This window comes from Synchiropus splendidus, chromosome 1 (assembly GCF_027744825.2).
Source record: "Synchiropus splendidus isolate RoL2022-P1 chromosome 1, RoL_Sspl_1.0, whole genome shotgun sequence".
NCBI lineage: Eukaryota > Metazoa > Chordata > Actinopteri > Syngnathiformes > Callionymidae > Synchiropus > Synchiropus splendidus.
The window spans coordinates 61,319,937-61,342,655 of record NC_071334.1 but is presented as its reverse complement, the minus strand read 5'-3'; the positions used below and the strand labels follow the sequence as shown (position 1 = coordinate 61,342,655).

Here is a 22,719-nt window from a genome sequence, read left to right as displayed (position 1 = left end):
TAATAGCCAAACTGCCTGAGTCACAGAGACAGGCCTGACAACAGGAAGGGAGTGGAACAGAAGATGGACATCCTACCTCACTCTGATAAGATTGGAATGTGAAAGACGGAGAGCAGGTGCTAATCTTTCTAGACAAGGACCCAGGTGTGCCGCTGACTGTCCTTTTCCGTGTCCACTGAGTCATGACAGAGACTGAAGTGACGTCAGAATAAACAGCAGTTGTGTTTGATGATTGACCCCTGACCTTTCTGGCCAAGACGACACGCACAGACGACAGAGTGCAAAAATATGAATCTATAATTAATAAAAAATGTAGCAAACTGTTTTTTTTTGTGGCATTATTTTTATCTTAAAGCTCTGATGGCTCTGAAGGCTCTGATGTGGTAGGAATGCTGATTAAAAAATGTATGCTTTCTTCACTGTTTTCTACATTTTTTTTTCTTTTTAACTTTAATATTTATATATTTATTTTTCCATACACTTATATGAATTACGACCAAGTCTTCATTCAGATATTTTTGGACTGAGTGGTGTTGAGTGATGAGATTCGAGAGGTCTGCTGTAGATCGAGCGCTTGGTTTGAAAAATAATACAGCGTCCTCTAGTGGCCACTTAACATTCTTCTGTGACTTTTTCTTCCTCAGACAAAATAAACACTGGCACACACGAGGATGCGTCCGGTTTTAAAAACGAAATGTTATCACTGTGTAAGTCATGTTTTGTCTGTACTGTTCTATTAAAAACCAAATGGGAAAATTTCATTTCAATTTTCTAACTTTTAAATCATCATTTGGGTTTTGTAACGGCTACATTGAATGATAAATGTATTTTAGTAACAGAGAACAAAACAATAGGATCAAGAAAAGCATCTTTCGCTTTAATGTAATCCTCATACTGTGCATATTATAATGTGCGTTGTGCTCCTAATACTCATGTGTGATTTAACAACACCGTACATCTGAACACACATGTATTTTCATGCAGGTGCAGGTGTTCTACTCCTCCTGCTTATCCAGCAGACATGTGGCAGCGATGGCTTCGGTCACCGCATAAGGGTCACAGTTTGCGGCAGGGCGTCGATCCTCGAAATAACCATGGCCGTCTTGGGCCACCTGGCGTGGGATGCGGACACTGGCTTTTCTGTTGGCCACGCCGTATGAGAAGGAATCAATGCTGGCCGTCTCGTGGAGCCCTGTGAGGCGTCTCAGGTTATCCTTCCCTCCATGGATGTCGTAGACCTGGATGTGCTGGACGTGTCTCTTCCCCAGCTTCTCAATGGCCTTGTGGATGTGCCTGTCACAGAAAATTGGCAAGCAAATAGAACCCAATGAAATTCTTCTACTTTGTTTTTAAAACCAGAACATTCAATTGTTCTAAAGTGCATTGACGTACTCCAGTCCTCCTTCTTCTCTCATCTGCTTGGTGCTGACGTTAGTGTGGCACCCGGCACCGTTCCAGTCCCCTTCTATTGGCTTGGGGTCCATGCAAGCCACGACCCCAAAGTCTTCACACACACGGTGCAACAGGAAACGTGCGACCCACAGCTGGTCCCCCATCTCAATGCCCTCACAAGGACCCACCTGAAACTCCCACTGAAGAGTACAGAGCGACACAAAATAGTAGATGAGTGACTTCTGAGTATATACTGTATATGTATATAGTTAGACATGTATATATATATATATATATATATATATATATATATATATATATATATATATGTATGTAGAGATAGCTAGATAGATAGATAGATAGAACACTCACCTGAGATGGCATGACTTCAGCATTGGTGCCGCAGATGTTGACTCCAGCGTAGAGACAGGCCTTGTAGTGACACTCCACAATGTCCCGTCCATACGCGTTTCTTGAGCCCACCCCACAGTAATAGGGACCTGAAAGTGAAGGTTTAAAAGTTTAGTAAATGAAATCGTAGGTGCAAGTGCAGTCACATTCTATACCAGTACTAGGTACAAAATATTTTTGTGTAGTAATATCAGTATTTTTTTCAAACTATTTTGTGATATATTATACACAATAAACAATAATATACAGGTGGAGTCTGTCTTGTATATCTTTGTCAAGATCTTTTCTGACTTTTCTTCTACAAACCACTAATTCACTATTAAGTATGCTTTGTGATTTTGTCAGACAATTGAACTCAAGTCACCCTGGGGTCCCGGGAATCCATTTTTGGGCCAGGCGTAAGGACGACCATCAATTCCATAGAGAGTGTACTCTTGCTCCATGCCAAACCAGATGTGGTGGTCCTTCACTGCCTCCATCACCTTGCTGCAGCTAAATCGGTTGTTGGCTTCTGCACAGATGATTGAAAAGCTTGTTTGTCAAGAACCTCTGGAAGCACATGACATAACATACTTGCTGGCTTGTTGTCGTGCGAGACAACATGACAGAGGACGAGCTTGTTGGGATCCAGGGTGAAGGGATCTCTGAACATCTGAGCGGGGACGATGTACAGGTCGCTGTCTGCGCCGTCTGATTGGTCAGTGCTGGAGCCATCAAAGTTCCAAATGGGAATTTCTGAAAGGAATTTCAATTGATTTCAGATGACAAGATGAATACGTTTACTTCGTAAACATGTTTGATTCAATGTCACGTCTATATATTTCAAGCTCTTCTACTTCATCCCAGCAAGTCAGTTGCAGGGAAGGCGAGCCAGTCAACAGAATAGCTCAGACTTTATATGGGTGAATCTGAAGAAAAATCATTCTGGAAATGAAATGCTCAACTGTCGTGTTCAGCAGGAATCAAAGAAAGGAGTTGCATTGCTTCATTGCGTCATTATCTGTCACCTGCAAGTCATTCACTTGCATTCTTTAACACGCATGAACGCTGGAGTTTCTCCAAATTAAAAATGCAATGATCAAAGGTGACATATGGACAAAGCTTGACATTTGTTTGGCTTTGTCAGATGTTCATTTGTACCCTCTTCGTATTTGCATAATTCGTTTGTCAGACAGGAATTTCAGGCTGTAAAACTGGATCACTTGCGTGAGGTGCATCCAGGATGTAATTTTCCTCGGCTGTGTACTATGTAGGTGTGAAACGCTGTGGCCTTGTTTTGTTGACGCTGCAGCTCAAATTCACTTCTAATCTCTGCAACATTTGAAGAAGTTCACCGTCAATGGAGGTTGGCTCTTTGTCCAGGGTTCTGGTTTTATTGCGAAGACCTTCACCGGAGCCGTCAATCCAAATGTAGGTCACTTGACACTTGGTTCCCTGGGAAAGGCCCATATAGTGCTGGCGCACCGTCTTGTTGAGCTGGGAGCTGACGGACACAGATGCCATGTTGACCTGGAATGGTAAATATAATTTTACAACTTTTGGCTAAATAAAGATCCCAGTGACAACAGTCAAATGTGTCAGTGTTAAAGCATTACATCGCACAAATATTATTACATAACAGTGTCATGTAGGTAGGAGCTCAAATCCAATATGTGAGAGCTGATACAAGGTAAAAGGTAAAAGTCTACTCACTGTGTTCCAGCTGACTGCAGAAGTACTGTCTCTACAACGCTCCAGTGACGTGCCGTAACCCGTTTCAGGTATTTAAGTGGAAGGACCATTCTGATGTCACACACTTGCACATCTTCTATTTGTTTGGCCTTTAAAAAAAAGGTGTGGGCGTGTCCTTAATAAGTCTCTACAATGTATATGCAAAAATATATTCAGCTCAGGCTAGGCACAATTGAATAACCCCAATTCATTAGTCTGGGTCAAAATTAGGAATATTCATTTTGATTCCACAAAGTTTTTTTCATCAAATCTGAATAACAAATTGTGCCCTCGACACTTGAGCAGAGACTTGTGTGCTGACTGTGACATTGTTGTCTCTTAGGTCATGTTTTCTAGTTCAATGAAGCTGCATTTAATTTCAATTAAAGGGACTTGTTATGATCAGATTGTCTCAGGTTGGCAGTTCAGAGATTAGCCATGGAGGCAGAAAGAGAAGGTCAGCTAAGTGCAAAGGTGATGTTTACTAAAACTGGAACAGGACAGTATGTATGTATACACACCCGTTTTGAGCTGCATCGGCAAGTGTACTTGCTTTTAGGAAGCTTAACAGGTGAGGAAGAAGCCAAGGCTGCTGTTTATCATTCGGTGTGTGTTTAAGCACCGGGTGAGAGCAGACACACACGTGCTTTGTCGTCACTGGATCATCATTCACATTTACATTGCATATTACGTTTACCGTGGCTTGTCATAACTGTTTAATATCCAAATATGTGTTCACTCCTCCAGTCTGATCAACAGTTGTTTAAACTTCTAACCTCTCATGAGCATGTGATTTCATCCCCTCAATAGAAAAACAATCAGAACTCATTCCTCCACTGAAAAAGCATCTTTAACTTGCCCAACTCTGGTTCACATTTTGTGCCACTCTTGGTGTCGGACGCTGAGCGACGAGGGGGAGTCGGTAGAGATCACCACACTGCGCTTTATTGTCATCTGGATCTATCTGTGTTCACCCAAAACAATTCTCTCCTTGTAAAATAACCCCTGCTGATCTGCAAACCTTTTGAAGGTCTGTAACGTCTTTCTTGACTAACCACATTCTTACTTTGGTTTTGTAACCTGAAGCGGAAGAGGACCAGGTCACATTTGTTTCCCCTTACTGTAAATGAAATACTAACTCGTGCTAGAGGTACTGTAAGTATCAGCTGTCACCAGAATAATTTTTGCAACTTTCTGTCAAATACTTTCAGTTTCGCTTTTTAAGGAAGCCGCACGGAGCGGGCTTTGTGCCGCTCCCTGTTTGTCACAGTGATGAAGTGGCAATTGTACGAAGGTAAAATGGGTGCTGATAAAATTGAGTATGCGTAACCTATAAATTTGAAGTCACAAAGAAAAGTATTCTATGAGTTGAGCGCATGGAGAATTTAATTTCACATTGTTAAATATATCTTTTTGCAAGTGTACAAATCCACTGCTGCGAGTGCACAAATCACGGTCCCTGCAGGCTCTTGCTTTTGTTCCTCCTGGACTGAGATGTTGGGTGCAAAGACCCACAGATTCAGCAGCTAAGGCTTAAAACCAGGGATGGTTCCATCTGATCCGATATCAGGTGCGATCAAGGCTGAAATGACTGAATCGGTTATCAAATGTCTTTCAAGAACCTGTCCAACCTGATCCATAAGCCCATATATTATTAATGTCACTTTGCGTGACATGCTCTTATGCCATTCTGATCTTAAAATGGCGCTTCAGACAAGGTACATTTATGTAGTATTTTTGTTATGTTCATTCAGTTTTTCAATATTTTGGCCAGCATATACGTTATGCCATTAATAGCTTTATGTTTTAATAAAGCCAAAGCAGTTGTGCACAGCTCCAGTGGCGTGGTGTTTTCAGATGTCACAATTAAGCAGTGACATTTTAAACAACTTTTTGTGTGACAAGCAGAAGGTATCTGATGGGTTTGGACCGATCCTAAATGCTGCGGTTGAATCGGTGCGTGTTTGATTTTAAAAATACAAACAAAACATGGCAAGAAAACACAACTTCAGTAGGTTTTTTATTTTTTTATTCAAATGTTGGAAGGTTTTGTTTTAACATGCAAGGTAATAGGTCAAATTTCCTGCCTGGGAACAACATGCATGCACACGCACTGCTCTCTCTCTCTCTCTCTCTACACTTGCCAGGACCTCTCTTTACCATAATGCTTTCGCCAGGCTCTCACCCTAAACCAGACCCTAAACCTTTCCCATAACTCTTAAGCAAACTTTAATTTTATAGGTGTGTTGAAAGAAGGTGTGTTTCCAAGAATTGGTCCTCACAAGCAAAGCTAAACCAAGTACACTGACACACACACACACACACACACACACACACACACATACAAGCTCAAAATCTCTATTTTTAATACAGGTGTACTAGCAACCAAGGTGGCTGCAAAGCTCTTCAACACACACTCAGATGATCAGTGTTTAAGGGCAGGCCCAGTTTTATGAACAGATTAGACAAAAGGTAAGCACTGGAGTGATCTTGTGGAGTGATGCGATGAGGTGCCGGGTTGACAAACATGTGTGACGGGAACGCTGTAAACAACCATAACCTTTTGGAACCAATCAAAGCAAAAGTAGTGGTGACAATAATGATCTCATTGTATGAGAATATACAAGGCTGAAAGCTGAAGAGACACATCTCAGGGCAAAAATACCTGGGAGTTATCTATCTGATGAGATGGAGACAAAAGATTCATGCACTGATCAAAATATTTTCAGTTTCCGTTTCACTAGCTTCAACACAGGATTTGAAAAGTGACCAACTTTTAAACAACCACAAACAAACAAAAAAGAACAAAAAAAGCAGAACTTTATTTTGGGGAAAATTATTTAAAAATGTAAAAGTTTGTAGGTTTTAGTAAAAGTTAAACTATCCAAGAGAGTGGAAGTGGATTATTGTAAGGCACCACTCTGTTTTTTGTTCAAGGAAGCAGACTTTCCCAGAATACACCTCTTACTAGTTATTCGAGTTGGTGCAGTGTGTTTTTAATTTTGAAACAAAGCCAGACAAGGTGTGGAAGGAAACTTCATAGAGGACTCACATACTTGTGACAGCCCAGCTTTTTGTTTCAGGCTGAACATAGAATATAATGATTATTTTGATGGATTAACAAAAGCAGATCATTGAACACTGCAGCGAAGCATGGTGCTTGACTCTTGGCTACGCCTTCCTTACGATGCGCCCACATTTCCTGGGCTCCCGGTGAGTTCTGATGGAAGTTCTGCTTGGTCTCCATGTTGTTCGGAAGATCCGGCTGTTACAAAGGAGAGGTGAAAAACATTAAACAAGGGTTTGGGATTCAGTGGATCCAGAACACAAGTGCTTTTCCTTTATGCACTAAATGATCCAAACAGGGTCTTGAGTGGGTATGTTCTTGGTGCTAAATATGAAATACAAATGTACACCTAATGTCACTTGTCACTTTGGAAGACTGAAGCTCTACCTGGAAGGAAAGGAGACATTCTTGGGGAACAGAAGAGATGCTGATAAATAATATTGAGGGGTAAAACTAAAAAGTTTATACCTGTTTAATGTGTGCTTTTTGGATCACAGAATTATTTTTGTCTTTTATTTATTGATCAAACATTTTGTTAAACTTCCAGGCCTGATAACAAAAGGGTTGGATTTGGATGATGTAAACCCCATTAGCTTTATCAGTGCAAAGGTCTTAGATTTCTGGGTTTAATGCATCCGTTTCCGTCCATCCATTGTCTTAGGTTTACTTAAACTTGCGTCCGGGAGGCCTGAGCTTAAGCAAGAAGTCCTCGACTTTCCTCTCCTCGGAAATCTCCTCCGATAGCATTCACAGGTAGACAGCGAAAGTTGACCACCATTGATGAATATCTACCAACTGTCCTTTGCTAGTGACTCTGTTGTTCTTCTTTACACTGTCCTCATTGATGAGGACATTGAAGTGATTGATCTCATTCTTCAAGCTTCCTTCATTGACGGACAAGACCCTGGGATTCTCTTCAAATGGGTTAGGAACGCATTCAACACCAAGAAACCTTTTTCATATTGGAACCATGCTCTCCAATTTGGATGAGCTTGTCCTGACCCTTTTTCACGCTGAAGTGCCAAGATTTTACTGGCAACATTTCTAACAAATCTTGGTCAGAAATGTCAGAAAGTCTGTCTGATGCTCAAGATCTTTAACTAACAATGACATGGATTTAAGTCTTTGGTCACAATAAACCTCTTGGCTCAGACTCAATGAAAAATCAGATGAGGTTCTCAAAATTTCATGGTGAGACATGGAATTACGGAAATGTTGGCTGCATTTCTGGCAAAATGGGAAAATCATGCAACAGACTAGTGAGAGGAAAATGTTGGCACGACACCTGGAGCGCAGCAGGGGTCCAGCCAGTCTGCAAGGCTTGCCTCTCTGTCTCTGGTAGTGCATCCAGCCGCAGACCAGCTCGTGCAGGATCACCATGTACAGCAGTAAGATGAGAAGTGAGGGATCCATCCAGCGCTCTACGTCTGAGGAAAAGCCGGCTGGCTGATGGTTGAAGACGGTCCCTCATCCACTTCAACTGTGGCCAATCTATCCGCTGCTACTCCCTCACCAAAGCCTTCCATTCCCCAAGAATCATCAGGCGATCACAGTGCAAGTCAAGAATTGTCCCTTTATGACGGACAACCGCGAAGAATTGCAGAAGAGACGCAGCCAGGGACTCTGAAGGATGTTGCCGTAGAGACACAGTGGTTGCTAGGGGCATGATGTCACAGTCATACTCTGACCAAAACCACGGTTCATGCAGCGTACACTCTCTGAAGGCTCATCATAACAATTGATCAGATACACAGGTGGCATTTAATGCGATAGTTCTTTAAACTCTGATAATGTGACCCAGTTTTTGACACCAAGTTTCTTTGAAATGACCAGGTGAAACAAAACAGATCAAATTATTTAAGCCAGCAGTATGTGGAGCAGCTACGTCAGTGTTGTTTCTTTAAAAAAAAAAAAAAAAAGCAGTATTCATGGGGCATCAATCATATGCCATTCTGAACATTAAGAAAAGTCTAATCTGAAATACAACAAATAATAAAGCTCAGCTTGTATGTTCAGTTAAGCGGTTTAATGGCTGACAGAAGCAAATACAAAGCACAAACAAAAACAAAGTAACGTTTTGGAGTTTATTCACAAAGAGAAAAATGATCGCTAGATTGTTCGGGTTTATGGATTTACAGCAGTAAACAGTGCGTTCGACGATTGACGCGCTGGTATGGCTGTACGTTGACGACATCACCAGCAGATGGCAGCAGCGCCTTTTTTTCAACCGCGTTCTAGCGCCACCTGGAGCAACGACATCCGTGAACTGCAGGAACATGTAAGCAGAGACAAATCATTAGTAAGATATGTAACTCTACTGTTGCATCTCAGTGAGATGGTGTCTTAATATGAACACAGAGTAATGAACAACGTTGCCTGAAACCCATGTGCTGACCAAGATCAGGCATAAAGGAGAAAGTGGGGCGAAAGGACAGTTGAATTTATCTGTGGTTCCATTAAATCCGGCTTACTTTTCGAAGAAAAATACAACACAATATTTATTAAGTTGCACACTGTGATAATGATATGCATTTTCAGTGAGTGAATGACACATCAGCTGTCACTTTAGAGCGGAGTCAAATGTACACTATACATTTGTTATGAGACTCAGGTGATCCTCACTATAAGACAGTGACACAGTGAGAAATATAATGACCGACATATGAACTGTGTGTGTTTACTCACAGTGTCGCAGCTGTTGACTCACGCGGGACCCACTGCTATCTGTGCAGTCAACTGATTCTCTAGCAATAAACTTGCTCGGAGAAATAGAGAACTAACGTGTAACCAAAGTCACATAGTGCAAACATCGATGTCTCTATTTTTTGGCTATTTAGGTACCAGTGGCATCAACGATTAGTGTCAAGACGTACCTGACTATCTGCTGTCGTACGACGCATTAGGAAAGCCAGAGGAGGAGGAAGACGCTGGGCGTGTTGATGGTGAAGACTGTGTTTTCGATCGCAGATACAAAACAAGCAGCGTGATGAGCGCGGCGATCAGTAGCAGGACCACGATAACTGATGCCACTATGCCACCAGTGTTGTCGCTCTTTGAAGCTGGAAAACATTTAAGTCGTCAGATCAGCGGTCTGATTCAGAGTTAATGTGAAATGATTTTGCCTTGACATTCAACCTTTGTGTAAAACTGGATCTTTTGATCACGCAACACAAAGCCTTACTTGAGTCCTTGACTTGGTTTTCACAGTTGACGCCGATTGTGTATCTTATGTCATCCAGAGCCACAAAACCAGAGGTGCCTCTGATCCCCTCAAAAACTATCTGGAAGGATTAAATAGGAGAAAAAAAAAGCATCTTTGGGGGTTTGACTGTGAAGTTTGTGACCTTTGTGCACCAAAGAGAGCCCAACCTGATATTGTTCTGCAGCAATGATGTCCACACTGAATCGTTTCCACGCGACGCCCAACTCTTCTACCAACAGCAGGGGATTGAGCCAACCCTCAGAAAGCCTCCACACCTTCAGCTGGGCCTCAGCTGAGGGTTAACTCCAACAAGGTTAGCATTTTCAAGCAGGAGAAATGAATCGGAGCGGCATGTATGGAGTCATTCTGATCATTATTACTCAAAATATATTAATTCATAGCTAACATCACTGTGATCTTACATGACATGGGAATGAAAGCCCAAAACTTCAGGCAGGTGCCTTTGGTTGGAGGAAGTGGAGGACTCAACAGCCGGGCGTTCTGACCAGCTGATGTTCGCTCAGTACTTGGCAACAATAGGAAGTAACCTGTGCAAAAGGCGTCTCCATGATCTCAGGGTTTTCACAGTGTTCACTTGTTTTCATTACCTTCTTCTGTCCCCACAGTGTGGTCAATGAAAGGGGTGAGGTAGTGTTTCTCATCCATCTGCCTTGTTCGAACCCAGTCTAAGGTGTCCAGTTTGGGATTCAGGCTGTTGCTCCAGTTGCACATGCCCTCTTCAAAAGTACACTCCAAACCTGGGATACAAACAACAAAGTTCGTGCTGTCAATATTTAAACATGAACAACATGAAATGAACATAACACAGTAAAAAAGATACATTTATAGGATTAGAAAAAATAATGAACTATATGAAAATGTCACCCAAGTCACATGTCATCAAGAAAAACATGTTTAAAAATGATTCAGATTCTGTTGTAAATCCCCCACTGAACCACTTCAATTGAAAGTTGTGATACCGCTATGGAACATTTTAGCTCTCTAATGCTGACTATAAAGACAAACTCTTGGTTTTCACTGTTCACCGTGAATGCTGTGAGGCTGATATTTATTTTAGCATCAGTGTTTAGTCAATAACTCGCAAAATTTTGATTATTTTCACATCATAAACTTAATGGATTTCTGTCAGTACATGAACTTGCATGGTTTCATTTGTTGTCACAAGGAATCTAAAGCCAGAAGAGAAGAGAGAAACAAAAACAGAGAAGAATGTGTAATGCTACAAAAACAAACCAGGACTGTCGCAGGGCTGAAGCGACAGGGAGATGTCATCAATGGCCACATAAGAACGAACCGTTCCGTCTCCAATCACCTCAAAATCCAGCTGCAAATGCAAAGAGATGGATCTTTTAACTTGTTTTGAAATCAGATATGAGTGTAAACTTAGTGTTCAATGTATTCGCTGTGTGTTACTGTACTATCAAAAGGGAAACATTCCTCATTGTACCTGCCAGTCAGTGAGTGTAGTGGAGATGTTCCCGCTTCCATGGACCCAGGCATTTTGAAGGTTTAGAGTGACGGAAAAGATCTTCACCCTCTTTCCCTTCACAGGCGTCACATAAACAGACAGGGAACCTAGAAAGTACTTACAGTCAACATGATATGTGAATAAGATGCTCCGTTCCAGTTTGCTCATGGGTCTCACCGGAATTCACACCACTGGTGTAGTACCAGAAATGGACACACTCAGTCCTGACTATTCCTCCATTTACAGGGGAAGTGAGGACCGCTGCTGAGCCAGCACGCAGGGAGCTTACCACCATGTAGTTGCCTAAGCAGAGATAGTTGTTTCTCAGAACAAGTATATTGTATTGTTTCTTACAAATGCTCATTGAGATAGTAATGCATCATATCACCAGTATCTGTCTCCAGAGTGTGGTCAGTTGGGGGGCCTGGTATCTCATGCAATCCATTATTCCAAACCCAACGCTGTTCTCCAGAGCTTGAGTATCCACACTGTTGTTCCTCAAATGAGCAAAACCGGGCCACAGAGCAGCTGTCCATTTTCAGGGAAACATCGTCTATGGCCACTTGGCCATCAAAGCCAGAACGAACCGCTTCAATCGAAAGCTGTGGGGAAAAGAGTCGGTCAAATACTTCAAGCGCTTCAGATATTTCAAAGCTAGAATGACACACACATGGTCAGAATGTCGGCCCTCTCTAACAGTGCAGAGTGGGTAGGAGTGAAAGGTAAATAAATGAATATAATCATTCTGATAAAATAATGATAATAATTTAATTTTAATTTGCAATTCCTCTCAAGTTTATTATGAACTATAGTGAAATTAATCGCGAATAAAATGTATCCTCTATTGACCACGTTTTTATTGTTTCTCCATGGTATAGTGCCCCATCCTCTCACACACAGTGTATCCAATGACAAAATAATTCCAAGACAGAATCATAAATAAATACCTGCACATTGGTGAGCTGGGGCGGCACTGGGCAGTGGGCTTCTTGCCACACATTACCATGATCTCCACTCCGAGTCCAGATAGTCAATTCATAACCTGACTGGCCAATTACCTTCACGTTAAGGGCTCCTTAAGAACAACCATCGACACATTATTCCATATTGAGGTAGATTGTCTCAAACTGTGATATATATATATACTTTTCCCTTAAACATTGACCTTCTTGAAATCTTGAAAACAAACACATTATGGTTATCATCACCTGGATTTGGTCCATAGAGCTTGAAGAAGAAGGAGAGACACTGCTGTTGTGCACTAGATGGCAATGTGTACGACACTAATCGTCCGTACGCCCCACGAAGAGATGCACTCCAAAAATCCACAACCAGACTTTTACCTGAAGTCAAAATCAGTGACAAATTCTGCGTTGCTTTCAACTCTGGAATCATCTTGATTCATTTGCGCGTACCACTTTCAGTCACACGTCTCATGCTCGGGTGCACTCACCTGTGTCGATAGTGTGGTCCATCCCCTCCACAACTGTCCAGTCGAAGCTGTCACTGTTGTCCTGGTACCAGCCACACAGCCCACCCTCAAAGTTGCACGCTAGACCTGGGCAGACGTTGAGCACACTTGCTCGCACGTGATTCTACTAACCGGTTACGTTTGTCGAGCCATTACCGGATGGGGACGATGGGATATACTCAGGATTGCAATTGTTGAAAATGACGTTTCTCACTCTGATGTTGGAACTTGCGGAGAGTTTCACAGAACGAGCTTCGAACACCAACTGTCAAAGAATAAATTACTGTACAAACGCAGCTTGCTAGCAAGATAAAAAGCCCAAATAAAAAATCCCAAATGTTGCGTATAAAGTGGCCTTTTTAACGTGCATACAAGGTTTGGGAAATATTCTCCATATAAGACGATTATCCGCCATCAATGTAGTAAATGTATGAAAAAGGTCAAGTTGACCCGCCTACGCTGATGACACTGCCATAAAGAGGATCCTGTTTTAATTATTCAGAGAATAGCAATGTTTGCATGCATTATTATTTTGTACACGAGAGTTCTATCTTTTGGCCCCTTGATAACTGAAGGAAAACTAGAGGAAGTATTCAACGACGATAATACTGGCGAAATGCACTTGGATGAACAAACCTTTTGAGAGATGTCATGAAAAGAATACTCTTTTTTTTATGACAAGAGGAAGTGGAATCAAGAGTATTGGGTACGTAACGCACTTGGAAACGATGTTTTCTGACGCCGAGGGGAACTTGAACTTCTCTCCAGCCCTCCTCCTCCTGGGTCCCGGTCTTTCCACTGAACTCCCACAGTTTAGACTGAAGATCCAGTTGATTGTCAAACACCAGCAGAGACACCTCACCTGTTGAATAGTGGGATAAATAATAAGCTAGTGCTGCAGTTGTCACCACCTACAGAGTACAGAGACCAAGTCCAAGACTTTAAGGGCTTAAGCCCATGTCAAGAGGGGCGAGACTAAACTGAATAAAGAACCAACTAGTGGTTTGTTCCAATGAAAGCATCTCAACTCTGTATGTTTTGATCTCGGAGGTGTCAACTACAACACTAAAATCAACAAATGAAAGAAATAATGTGAAAGAAATGAAGGATGTTTACCGATGTGCTCTGAATTTCCAGTGAGGGAAAACTGAAAAGTGACGCTGCAGGCCGGACCTGTGGGTCCCAGTAGTGGGGTTCGTGTTTGAGCATCAGTCAGCTGTTGACCTGAGGCCTCGCTCACATACAGATGATCCTCTGTTGCAAGGGAGTGGAAGAAATATGACAAATAAAAAGGTCTAACTCCATCAATGCTGGTCGACAAACCGTTTGATGTGGAATTCCTGTGCAGCACCCAGCCTTGACTGCCAATGCTGCTGTCAGTCCAGCCAGTGCTGCCATTGGGGTACGAGAAATCTCCTGCAGCAAAGACGAGAGACAAAGACTGTGGCTTATGAGTCTACCGCAGGAGAATGGCATGAGTCAATCTGATTCTTCTTTCCTACCACATTTAGCTTCGTCCTCGTCGTTCAAGCAGTCCGGGTAAAAATTGCAAATCTTGTCCGGTGTGGTGCACGGATTTTTAGGAGGGTCGGGAAAATCTGCCCAGCTGAAATCATCTGGTTGAAAACCATACCATTAGTGTCTGTGTGAGATTAAAAAGAAGAACGTCTTTCGCTTTACCTGATGAATTTTTACACCCTGGAGACAACAAAATGCTGTCTATCGCAATCCCTCCATAATAAAAGTCCCTTATAGCAGCCATGAACACAATCTACAGAAGGAGATCATGAGATGAGACAACAAATGAATCACAAAAGTAAGCAGTCAAAAGTAAGGCAGTGAAAGGTAAAACGGTATGTGGTTTGACAGGAAGTGCAGGTGAGATGCCAACCTGAAAAGGATGCTCCGAGACGATCTCCACCTCAGCCTTCACCCAAACGTCACCGAGGGCACCACCTCTTTCCCACACTGGGTAGATTTTCTTTGCAGCCACCAACACTGTCAGGCCTCCAGACCTTGGCCCAAACTGGTGTGTGTACATGGTCATCTGCACAAAGGAGAATGGTCACATTGATATGCATGACAGATTTAAAAAAAAACTGAGATGAGAGGATTCTCCTCCTCTCCTGCTGCCACAAAAGAAAATAAACAATGCATATATTTGACGTCTCTTGGTGATGAGGAAACCTAGAGACTCACCTTGCAAGGATTCGCACTGTCAGTTGGTTCTAGAAGGGGACTTTGGAATGCAGCCCAGTCTTTTTTGAGACCTCCATTGGGGACGGTGACGTACAGAAAGTGACCTAAAACCATGACCCAAATGGACAGATGGATTCAGTTTCTCAACATGACTGAGGAAAACACCACAAAGCTTGAGTTGATGCCTGATGCCGTGTTGGTGGAGTGGTCCCGGCCTGGTCCTTTAAGCGGGTCCGTCTCAGAGATGCTTCTCTGATTGGTTCTCACCCAGAGCAGGTTGGATAGCGACCTCAGATCCCAATCGCACTCGTCATGCTCAAAGTCACAGAGCCGGGAGTCTGGTGAAAACACAAGGGCTTGAGCAAAATCAAGGCGACAATTCTCATGAAGCCATGTTGAATCAAATAAATGTAATGTACATCAGGACATCTGCATAGATATTGTTATATATTTACAGACGCTGACCTGAGCATGTCTTCTCCACTGCACTGTTCTGCATGGAAATGTCTGGGACTCCACTTACCACAAATCTCATCTGTTCCGTCCCCACAGTCGTCGCTGCCATCACACACCTTATGAGACGCCACACAGGCGTCATTTCTACATGTCAGTGTGCCTTCAGGACATTTGTCACCAAGAGGCGGTACTGACGTGAGGAGAAGAGACAAGACAGTCATCCACAAATACATTTCAAATAGACATCATAGTAGCAAAATAACAGCATAGTATGCTGCTGATACTATTACAATTGCTGTTGTGATACATGTTACTGCTGTTAGAATTATCGATACCACTGCTACTACTACATCTACCATGGCCATGGAGCAGAACTTCGTACAAATACCAAGGAACTTTGTTATTACTGCTCCACAGGTTCAAGACTTCAGCGTGTACTTCGATGGGGAGACAAGTTATTTTCTGGTCGACTTTTCACCGTGCAATAAAAATCTCATACGCTGCACCTCAGTTTAAATGATAAATAATGATGCGCAAATTCCTGATTTATTGGCTTGTGAAAATACTGACTTATTTCTATTACAAATCAAACGTTGCATGTGTGACGTTCCAACAGAATCCAACTGCTCCGGCGCTAAGGCAGATGCTAAGTGTACTGAACTATCAAAGGGAGAAGACAGCAAACACTATCTGACATTGTTGAACACTAACTGTGACCCTGTGGAGCCTGTCCTGCCTGCTGGCTCTCGCTCGCCCGACTATTGAGTGCGCTGCTACATATCAAAGAAAACCTACGGTAACTTTGGATGCCGGAAGAAAAACTGCTCTCACGTCTCATGAGTGAGATCTATGGCACATTTCAAGGTAGATCAGAAAATGAGTGTTCGCTTCTGCCACTATTTTTACTCTATTAGTACGACATGTTCTTCAGCTGGTGTCGTCACTATTACCACTGATGATTTGTTTATCTGTTACCTATAATATATTACCAATTTTAGTTGCGAATAAGACACATTTGTGATTGAACTCACAGGGTAAACCACAGTCCAGAAACTCCAGCTGGTCGATGGCAATGTCCCCTCTTCGTACAAGACTATGTTTGGCATGAAAATGGATTCGGAAGTCTTCAGAGATGCGACCGATGAAGATTGTGGCTTCCCTCCAGTCTCGTATATTGGATGTGGATTGGCGCCAGATGACAGACTCGGGGCCTTCACGGTAGTGGATGGTGGCCCAAAGTATAGATTGTGGATCTCGGGCTAATGGCACAATGTCGCATCACATCATCTCATTCTAACTTGGGAAAACTGGAGAAACCATTGAAGAACCTGAAGAGGCGGATTACCTCCAGTCCAGATGAAGTATCGGAGACGAAGGCGACACGTTGGTGCAGACTGCTTCATCTCAGGAGAAACTAAAACTGCTCCTGTATTCAATGCCTCAACTGCAGTCACCCCCATAAACCAACCTGGAGGGTCAAATCACATGCGGTAAAAATGAATTCTTGTAAGCGCAATACGATGCGTCAGATAAGTTGACAATACCATTAACTGAGCTAAATGAATGACAACAAAACCCACCCCAAAGTGTACATGATGACACGCTGTCGGGTGTCGAAAACCAAATCATGAACCGCTGCAGGGAAATTGCAGTAAAAATAGTTTTAACTGAAAAATATAATTATGAATATACATTTTTATAATGAAGAAGTGGCTGCCCAGAACCCTTATCGGCGCGTGATCAAAAATGTACTTGAAGCCGTTTTCAAAAGTACACTGAGGTCTGTCTTGTAAAATAATGAAACTCCAGTAGGAAGTAGGGAACCTTTGGCTGTCCCTGTGGTGTAGTCAGATAATGGTCCGCTGTCGGCCGCCAGGAGATCTCTCTGCTGCCTCTCCCATCTGAATGTGTCACTTGGGGCAGCAGCAGTCCATCCACACCCGCCCTCATGCTCGAAGTCGCACACAAACTCTTTTCCCCTGTATCCTGAGGAGCAGAGAAAATGCCATTGCTGCTATGAAGCTCTGACCCCTGCTTCATGGAGGTGACTCATCAGTACCGCAGTCTTGTTCATCACTGCAGTCAGAGCAGTCGCACACAAAGTCACATCTCCTCTCTGGACCTGAGCAGGAATGCTGATCGGCCAAAGCTGTAAAGTAAGGAAGCAAAAGGAGACACGATCTGACGCATTTATATATCCTGTTTTGCAGCATGTTCATAGATCAGGCAGTTATTCCGACTTGCTGTTTTGCTGTTTTAAATGTGTCCAGACTACTACCTGGCCGCAATACTACATGCAGTATTACAAGCTTCTCTTATGAAGTAGTTTCCCCAAGACTGGGTATCAATACACATTATTGTAGTGACACTAAGAGGTGAAAATAGGGTCAGTAGCATTAAAGGTTAGGTGACACCTCAAAATTTCCATGGACATCAAGTCCTATAATTTATCTTTTACCAGCTAGAAACTCATAAAATTCAGTTCCTAAAAGCGTGATTCACCTCATAATGTCAATAGACATCAACTGACCTAATGTTTTTCCTCATGCTGCTTGAAACATTGCATTCATTTAGTCAAAATCATGACCTCTTATCGCATAACCGAAGAGATTTATCTCTTTGGTTATGGTGACAGGCTCAAAGGCCACCTGCAAGACAAACTGCAGCAAATACACCTGGTACTTCTTGACACTCCTGACAAACACTCCACTTCCTTTCTAAAGCCAAACAGCATTGAGCAAATCATTTCTTTAAACAGGACAATGCAAATTATTTGTAAGTGAAATATAGCAATTTAAGATCGTATGTTTTACTTAATTATTATTTATAATTTATTATTCTTTACAGCCACAAATCATAACAGTTAAAAAACGTCTTTTTTTCTCCCAAAGCAATCTTTACTGTTAATGCTATTAATACTTTATATACTATTAATACAAAAAAATCAAAGCGACAAAATTTCCCAAAATAGCTTCATGAAAAAGGACGTCCAAAATCATCATCTTTCATTGCTTACACTGACTTTGTTCTTTATTCAATATACAATAAATATAGTTGTTAATGGTTGGCTGTGGATAAGGAGATGAATCTGTGCTGACTAAAAGAAAAAAAGACAGAAACCTCTAATTATAAAGGTAGATATTATTAGAGGTTTTTTGAAGTTCATAGAGACGGTTTTCAAAAAAAATATCTGTCACACAGAGATTTTTAAGAGAATATGCCTTTTCTGTATTTCAGTAATTATTACACATAAGTTCATCCACTAACCCAGGGATTTAAAAATATACATAATTTTTTGATCTGCAACTTTAGATTAACCCTGGAAATTGAAAGACTTGTTTCCGACCAGGACAGCATCTCACCTAACTTCAGCAGCAGCAGCAGCAGAAAGAGAGCTGGGCTCCACAGACGTGACATCTCTCACAAGAGGAAAGTGTGTCACTGCCAGCTGGAGAACTCAAACTTCACATGATAACAGCTGGACTTTAAACATTACCCAGCCGCCTGTGCAACCATCATAAAACAGATTTATTCCATAGCGAACGCCATTATTGTGAAACTGCGCAGAAGGAATGTTTAGTTCGAGTATTGTGTTTGAAAAGAATTACATTTTCAATGACATAAATGCAGTACTTTTAGACACCTTGTACAGTAATTATAAATATATCTCAATACTAAGATGGTATGTTTTTGATTTTTTTTAATTGTACATCCATATTTTACAAGTTACATATCACTGAGTAATCGGACGATTTAATGAGAAAATCGGCAAGGATGAAAGGGATGGTGTACAAAGCGGTGGTGAGGCCAGCAATGTTGTATGGTTTGGAAACAGTGGCACTGAGGAAAAGACAGGAGGCAGAGCTGGAGGTAGCAGAGATGAAGATGCTGAGCTTCTCTCTGGGAGTGAGCAGGTTGGATAGGATCAGAGGGACAGCACATGTGTTTAGGAGACCAAGTCAGAGAGGCTAGATGGAGATGGTTTGGACATGTACAGAGGAGAGAGAGCCAGTACATTAGTAGGAAGATGTTGAGGTTGGAACTGCCAGGCAGAAGGTGGAGAGGAAGGTCAAAGAGGAGCTTTATGGAGGTGGTGAAGGACGACATGAGGTTTGGAGGTTTGAGAGAAGAGGAAGCAGAGGACAGGGTGAGATGGAGGAGGATGATCCGCTGTGGCCACCCCTGAAGGGAGAAGCCGAAAGGAAAAGAAGAAGGAGACATATCACTGAGTAATTGAAATGTTACCTGGATATTTTTGTCAAGAAAAGCTTGTTCAAAGTTTATAAAGACAATTAGTAATGTTCGGTGGCATACATGACGGTGCCTAATGCAAATGCAAAACAATTGCCAACCTGAATTCTCATGCTGCAGTTGCCTGTTTTGTGTTGAATTATTTAATTTTCCGTTCTCGTGGGAGTGGATACATGCAAAACACCTCAATAAACACCTCTCTTCTCTGAAATGCAAAGAAATGTGTGGGATGCATTTGATTTGACACATTTATTTCACTTAAAAATATGTTAACACATGTTTCACAAGATTTAAATGGAACTCTTGGAAGTCTTGGTTTTTATTGCTCTAAAAGTCAATCCATTATAAGAGCATCTTTGAACACTAATAATCCACTGGGGTTAGGGTGGAAGTGCGTTACTAGTCCATGGGAGTGCCGTCCTGAAACACTGGGGCTCAGTAGCCTTCATTATCCCAAGTGACCTCGTAGTCTGGGTATCGAACCTTCAACTTCTCTGTAGTGATGGCGTGATTTGCTCTTCCAAAGCCCTGCAACACAAGCGCATGACTGTACTAGTAAATCACAAGAATAATTCTTCACTTGAGCTCTTGCTGCTTCAAGAAACATAGTAACTCTTACCATAGAGTATCCATACACATGTATCTTCTTGTTCTGAGCGTCATGTCTAATCCGTCCACCGCCGATACACTCACAGTCCAAGACGCCACCCTTCTCCAGCTCCTCTGACACCTTCTCATAGATGTCAGCTGCAAGAGGAGAAGGCAGACACCAACATGAATTCTTACTGAAGACAATAATCTGAATCTGGTTCTGACACCTGACTTTGAATATCTGAGTTTTACATTATTATTGTTGTTGACTGTGCATGAGAAAGGGCTTTTTTAATTGAAGTATTAGACCACAAAACTCTGAAGGTTTGAAATTGACTGCCAACATTTATAAAATCAAAGACAGATATATGTAGACTGCAATTGTAAAGCGATTAAAACACACACACGTTTGACAGATGAATAAATGTATAACCAACACTTAAAACGCACTCATTTAACAAGTACTCAATGAGAACATTTATGGAACTTTCAAGAGACTTTCTAAAACAAGGTGCTTTTCTTTTCGGAAAACCAGAAGAAGAAATATCTCAGAATAACCAGTGGCAGTGTCTCTGGCTCACCGTGGTACTCAGCCCAGCCGTAGCCTCGAACTATATCCACCTCGGAGTCGTCTCCTTCCTCTCTGCTGTGGACTCGGATGAGCACGTACTTAAACACTCCGGATGGGTCGATGTCAGCTTGGGCTACGTTCGCCATCAGAGCCGCCGCTTTCGTCTGGGTGCACATGTCGGCTTGCGCCAAACACAGGCACAAGCTCACAGCTAACAGTAGCAGCTCTGCTACAAATATCAACACGAATGGAGCGAGACTTTTCTTCTTTTCGGTTTATTATCTTCTTCTCCTGTGTCATGCGCGAGGGTCAACTGCAGCGGCGTCATCTACTGGATCGGAGTGGTAACTGCGCATATGATGCACCTGCAGAATTTTCAGGGGCAACTTGTTTATCTTTTTTGTTTGTGAAACACCCGTAGCGTTTTACTGAGCTGGTTTTACATGACGACAATGCATAAAAAAATAGCCATATTAATTTATGTTAAAAATGTTTTTTTTAAACTACTGTTTTCTTATGGTTTAAAGTAGGTCTGAGCTATTTCACTCTAACTTTCATCTGATATAAACTGACATTGAAATCTTTATTGTCATCAATGACATTAAAAGAAAAAACAAAAAAACATTACGTTCTTGAGTCATCAAATATTACAAGTTGCTCACCAGGAAAGACAAACTCAAGCTTCCACTTTCAGTCAGTCGAAAGTTGAAAGTATTTTAAAGGCTTTATATCACATTCTACAAACATGAAAGTCAGGCCACAAATGCCACAAGGAATGGCAGCCGTGAGGATAAAAATATGACTCGAATTACCAGATCTACCTGAAATGGTTTCTGAAAAAAAGTCTTCTCACTTCATCTCCGGGAAAGAAATCATTGTGCTTGTCATAATGGCACACTTTGACCTTCACCATCCGTGGTAGCGATGTCTTTCACATTACATTACATTTGAGACATCTAGCGCTTTAATCCAGACATAGAAAAGACGGTCAACCATGTATTTCTGTGAAGTGCAAATCTGGGCTGTTCTGTTGTTGTGTCTGGGTCTACAAAGTGCCTTCGCTGCTTTCTGTCTTCCTCATTTTGTACATAAGATGAACAATGAAAGCCAATGTTGCGACCAGGTAAGCGACGACAAAAAGCACAAGTGTTCCCCACACTCCTGGGCTGAAGGCCTTCCTGAGCTCCACCTGCTCTGCCGGCAGCAAGTTACTCAGAGTCAGCATGTAGCCAAGGGCCCACCCCAGAGATGCATCTCCAGCCTGAAAGATCCAAATCCAGTCAGTAATCTGCCCGTACTTTGACAGAAAACACCAGCAGCTCACCTTCTTTTGGAAGGCAATCCGTGAGAATGATGTGTCGTCAAAGCCATAACCTCGCAGCATGAGGATCTGGATGAACACAGAGGATGCACAGTAGTCTTGCAGACGAAACTGCTGCTCTGGAGCCAGTTGCAGCATCTGAAGATGGTTCAAAAGTAAGGAGTGAGGACTGACACAGCAAAACACAAGGGTCTCTGACAGGTATAGCAACACAAGACGTTTTAATATACGTTTAATATACGACGTTTAGTCTATCAATGACTTCACAGAAAACACAAACTGCAAATACTTGACATAATTCTATGAAGGGTATGATGTGAACCCAGTGATGTGTTGCTGACAAGACGGTCTCTCATCCATAAACAGTTGTCTGACATACAGCGAAAGAGTGCATGGACGACTAGCCTGAGCTTAAGTATCTTTAAGAAGCATGGTGAGTTCAGATTGACACTATAGTCGACACTTATCCTTTTAACTGCGAACTGCTTCTGTGCAGACGTGTTGCAGTGCATCACATTAACTCTGCGGGTTGTGCTTTTTTACTGACAGGCTATTAATTATGCAGGTCGAGGCCATAAGAAATTATGC

The 22,719-nt window shown here is 42.1% G+C and overlaps 4 protein-coding genes across 4 annotated transcripts in view; all 4 read right to left on the bottom strand.

The window, feature by feature from the left end:
• Positions 1-881: 881 nt before the first annotated feature.
• On the bottom strand, positions 882-3,609 carry LOC128766180 (glutamine synthetase-like). Its single transcript, XM_053877621.1, has 7 exons — positions 3,496-3,609; positions 3,138-3,312; positions 2,377-2,538; positions 2,168-2,314; positions 1,765-1,892; positions 1,393-1,592; positions 882-1,293 (listed from the first exon to the last, which is right to left on the bottom strand). The coding sequence occupies exons 2-7, from the start codon at positions 3,304-3,306 to the stop codon at positions 996-998; spliced, it is 1,104 nt and encodes a 367-aa protein (XP_053733596.1). The 5' UTR covers positions 3,307-3,312; positions 3,496-3,609; the 3' UTR covers positions 882-995.
• Positions 3,610-9,457: 5,848 nt separating this feature from the next.
• mamdc4 (MAM domain containing 4) lies at positions 9,458-18,814 on the bottom strand. Its single transcript, XM_053878262.1, has 27 exons — positions 18,760-18,814; positions 17,457-17,546; positions 17,222-17,383; positions 16,743-16,865; positions 16,429-16,650; positions 15,465-15,587; positions 15,127-15,279; positions 14,942-15,045; positions 14,634-14,789; positions 14,423-14,513; positions 14,245-14,358; positions 14,066-14,158; positions 13,859-13,996; positions 13,462-13,604; positions 12,899-13,007; positions 12,725-12,829; positions 12,480-12,614; positions 12,219-12,346; positions 11,660-11,873; positions 11,449-11,574; positions 11,251-11,378; positions 11,037-11,127; positions 10,391-10,540; positions 10,205-10,330; positions 9,950-10,074; positions 9,762-9,861; positions 9,458-9,639 (listed from the first exon to the last, which is right to left on the bottom strand). The coding sequence occupies exons 1-27, from the start codon at positions 18,812-18,814 to the stop codon at positions 9,458-9,460; spliced, it is 3,486 nt and encodes a 1,161-aa protein (XP_053734237.1).
• Positions 18,815-19,867: 1,053 nt separating this feature from the next.
• phpt1 (phosphohistidine phosphatase 1) lies at positions 19,868-21,107 on the bottom strand. The gene is made up of 3 exons (XM_053855323.1): positions 20,821-21,107; positions 20,268-20,395; positions 19,868-20,176 (listed from the first exon to the last, which is right to left on the bottom strand). Exons 1-3 carry the CDS (start codon positions 20,984-20,986, stop codon positions 20,084-20,086), a joined length of 387 nt encoding a protein of 128 aa, XP_053711298.1. The 5' UTR covers positions 20,987-21,107; the 3' UTR covers positions 19,868-20,083.
• A 177-nt stretch (positions 21,108-21,284) lies between these two features.
• entpd2b (ectonucleoside triphosphate diphosphohydrolase 2b) overlaps positions 21,285-22,719 on the bottom strand; it is a 7,381-nt gene continuing 5,946 nt past the window's right edge. Inside the window, exons 8-9 of the mRNA XM_053855313.1 lie at positions 22,135-22,269; positions 21,285-22,071 (exon numbers count right to left, since the gene is read on the bottom strand). Of these exons, the coding sequence (XP_053711288.1) occupies positions 21,856-22,071; positions 22,135-22,269 (351 nt within the window). The 3' untranslated portion in view covers positions 21,285-21,855. The remainder of the gene's footprint in view (positions 22,072-22,134; positions 22,270-22,719) is intronic.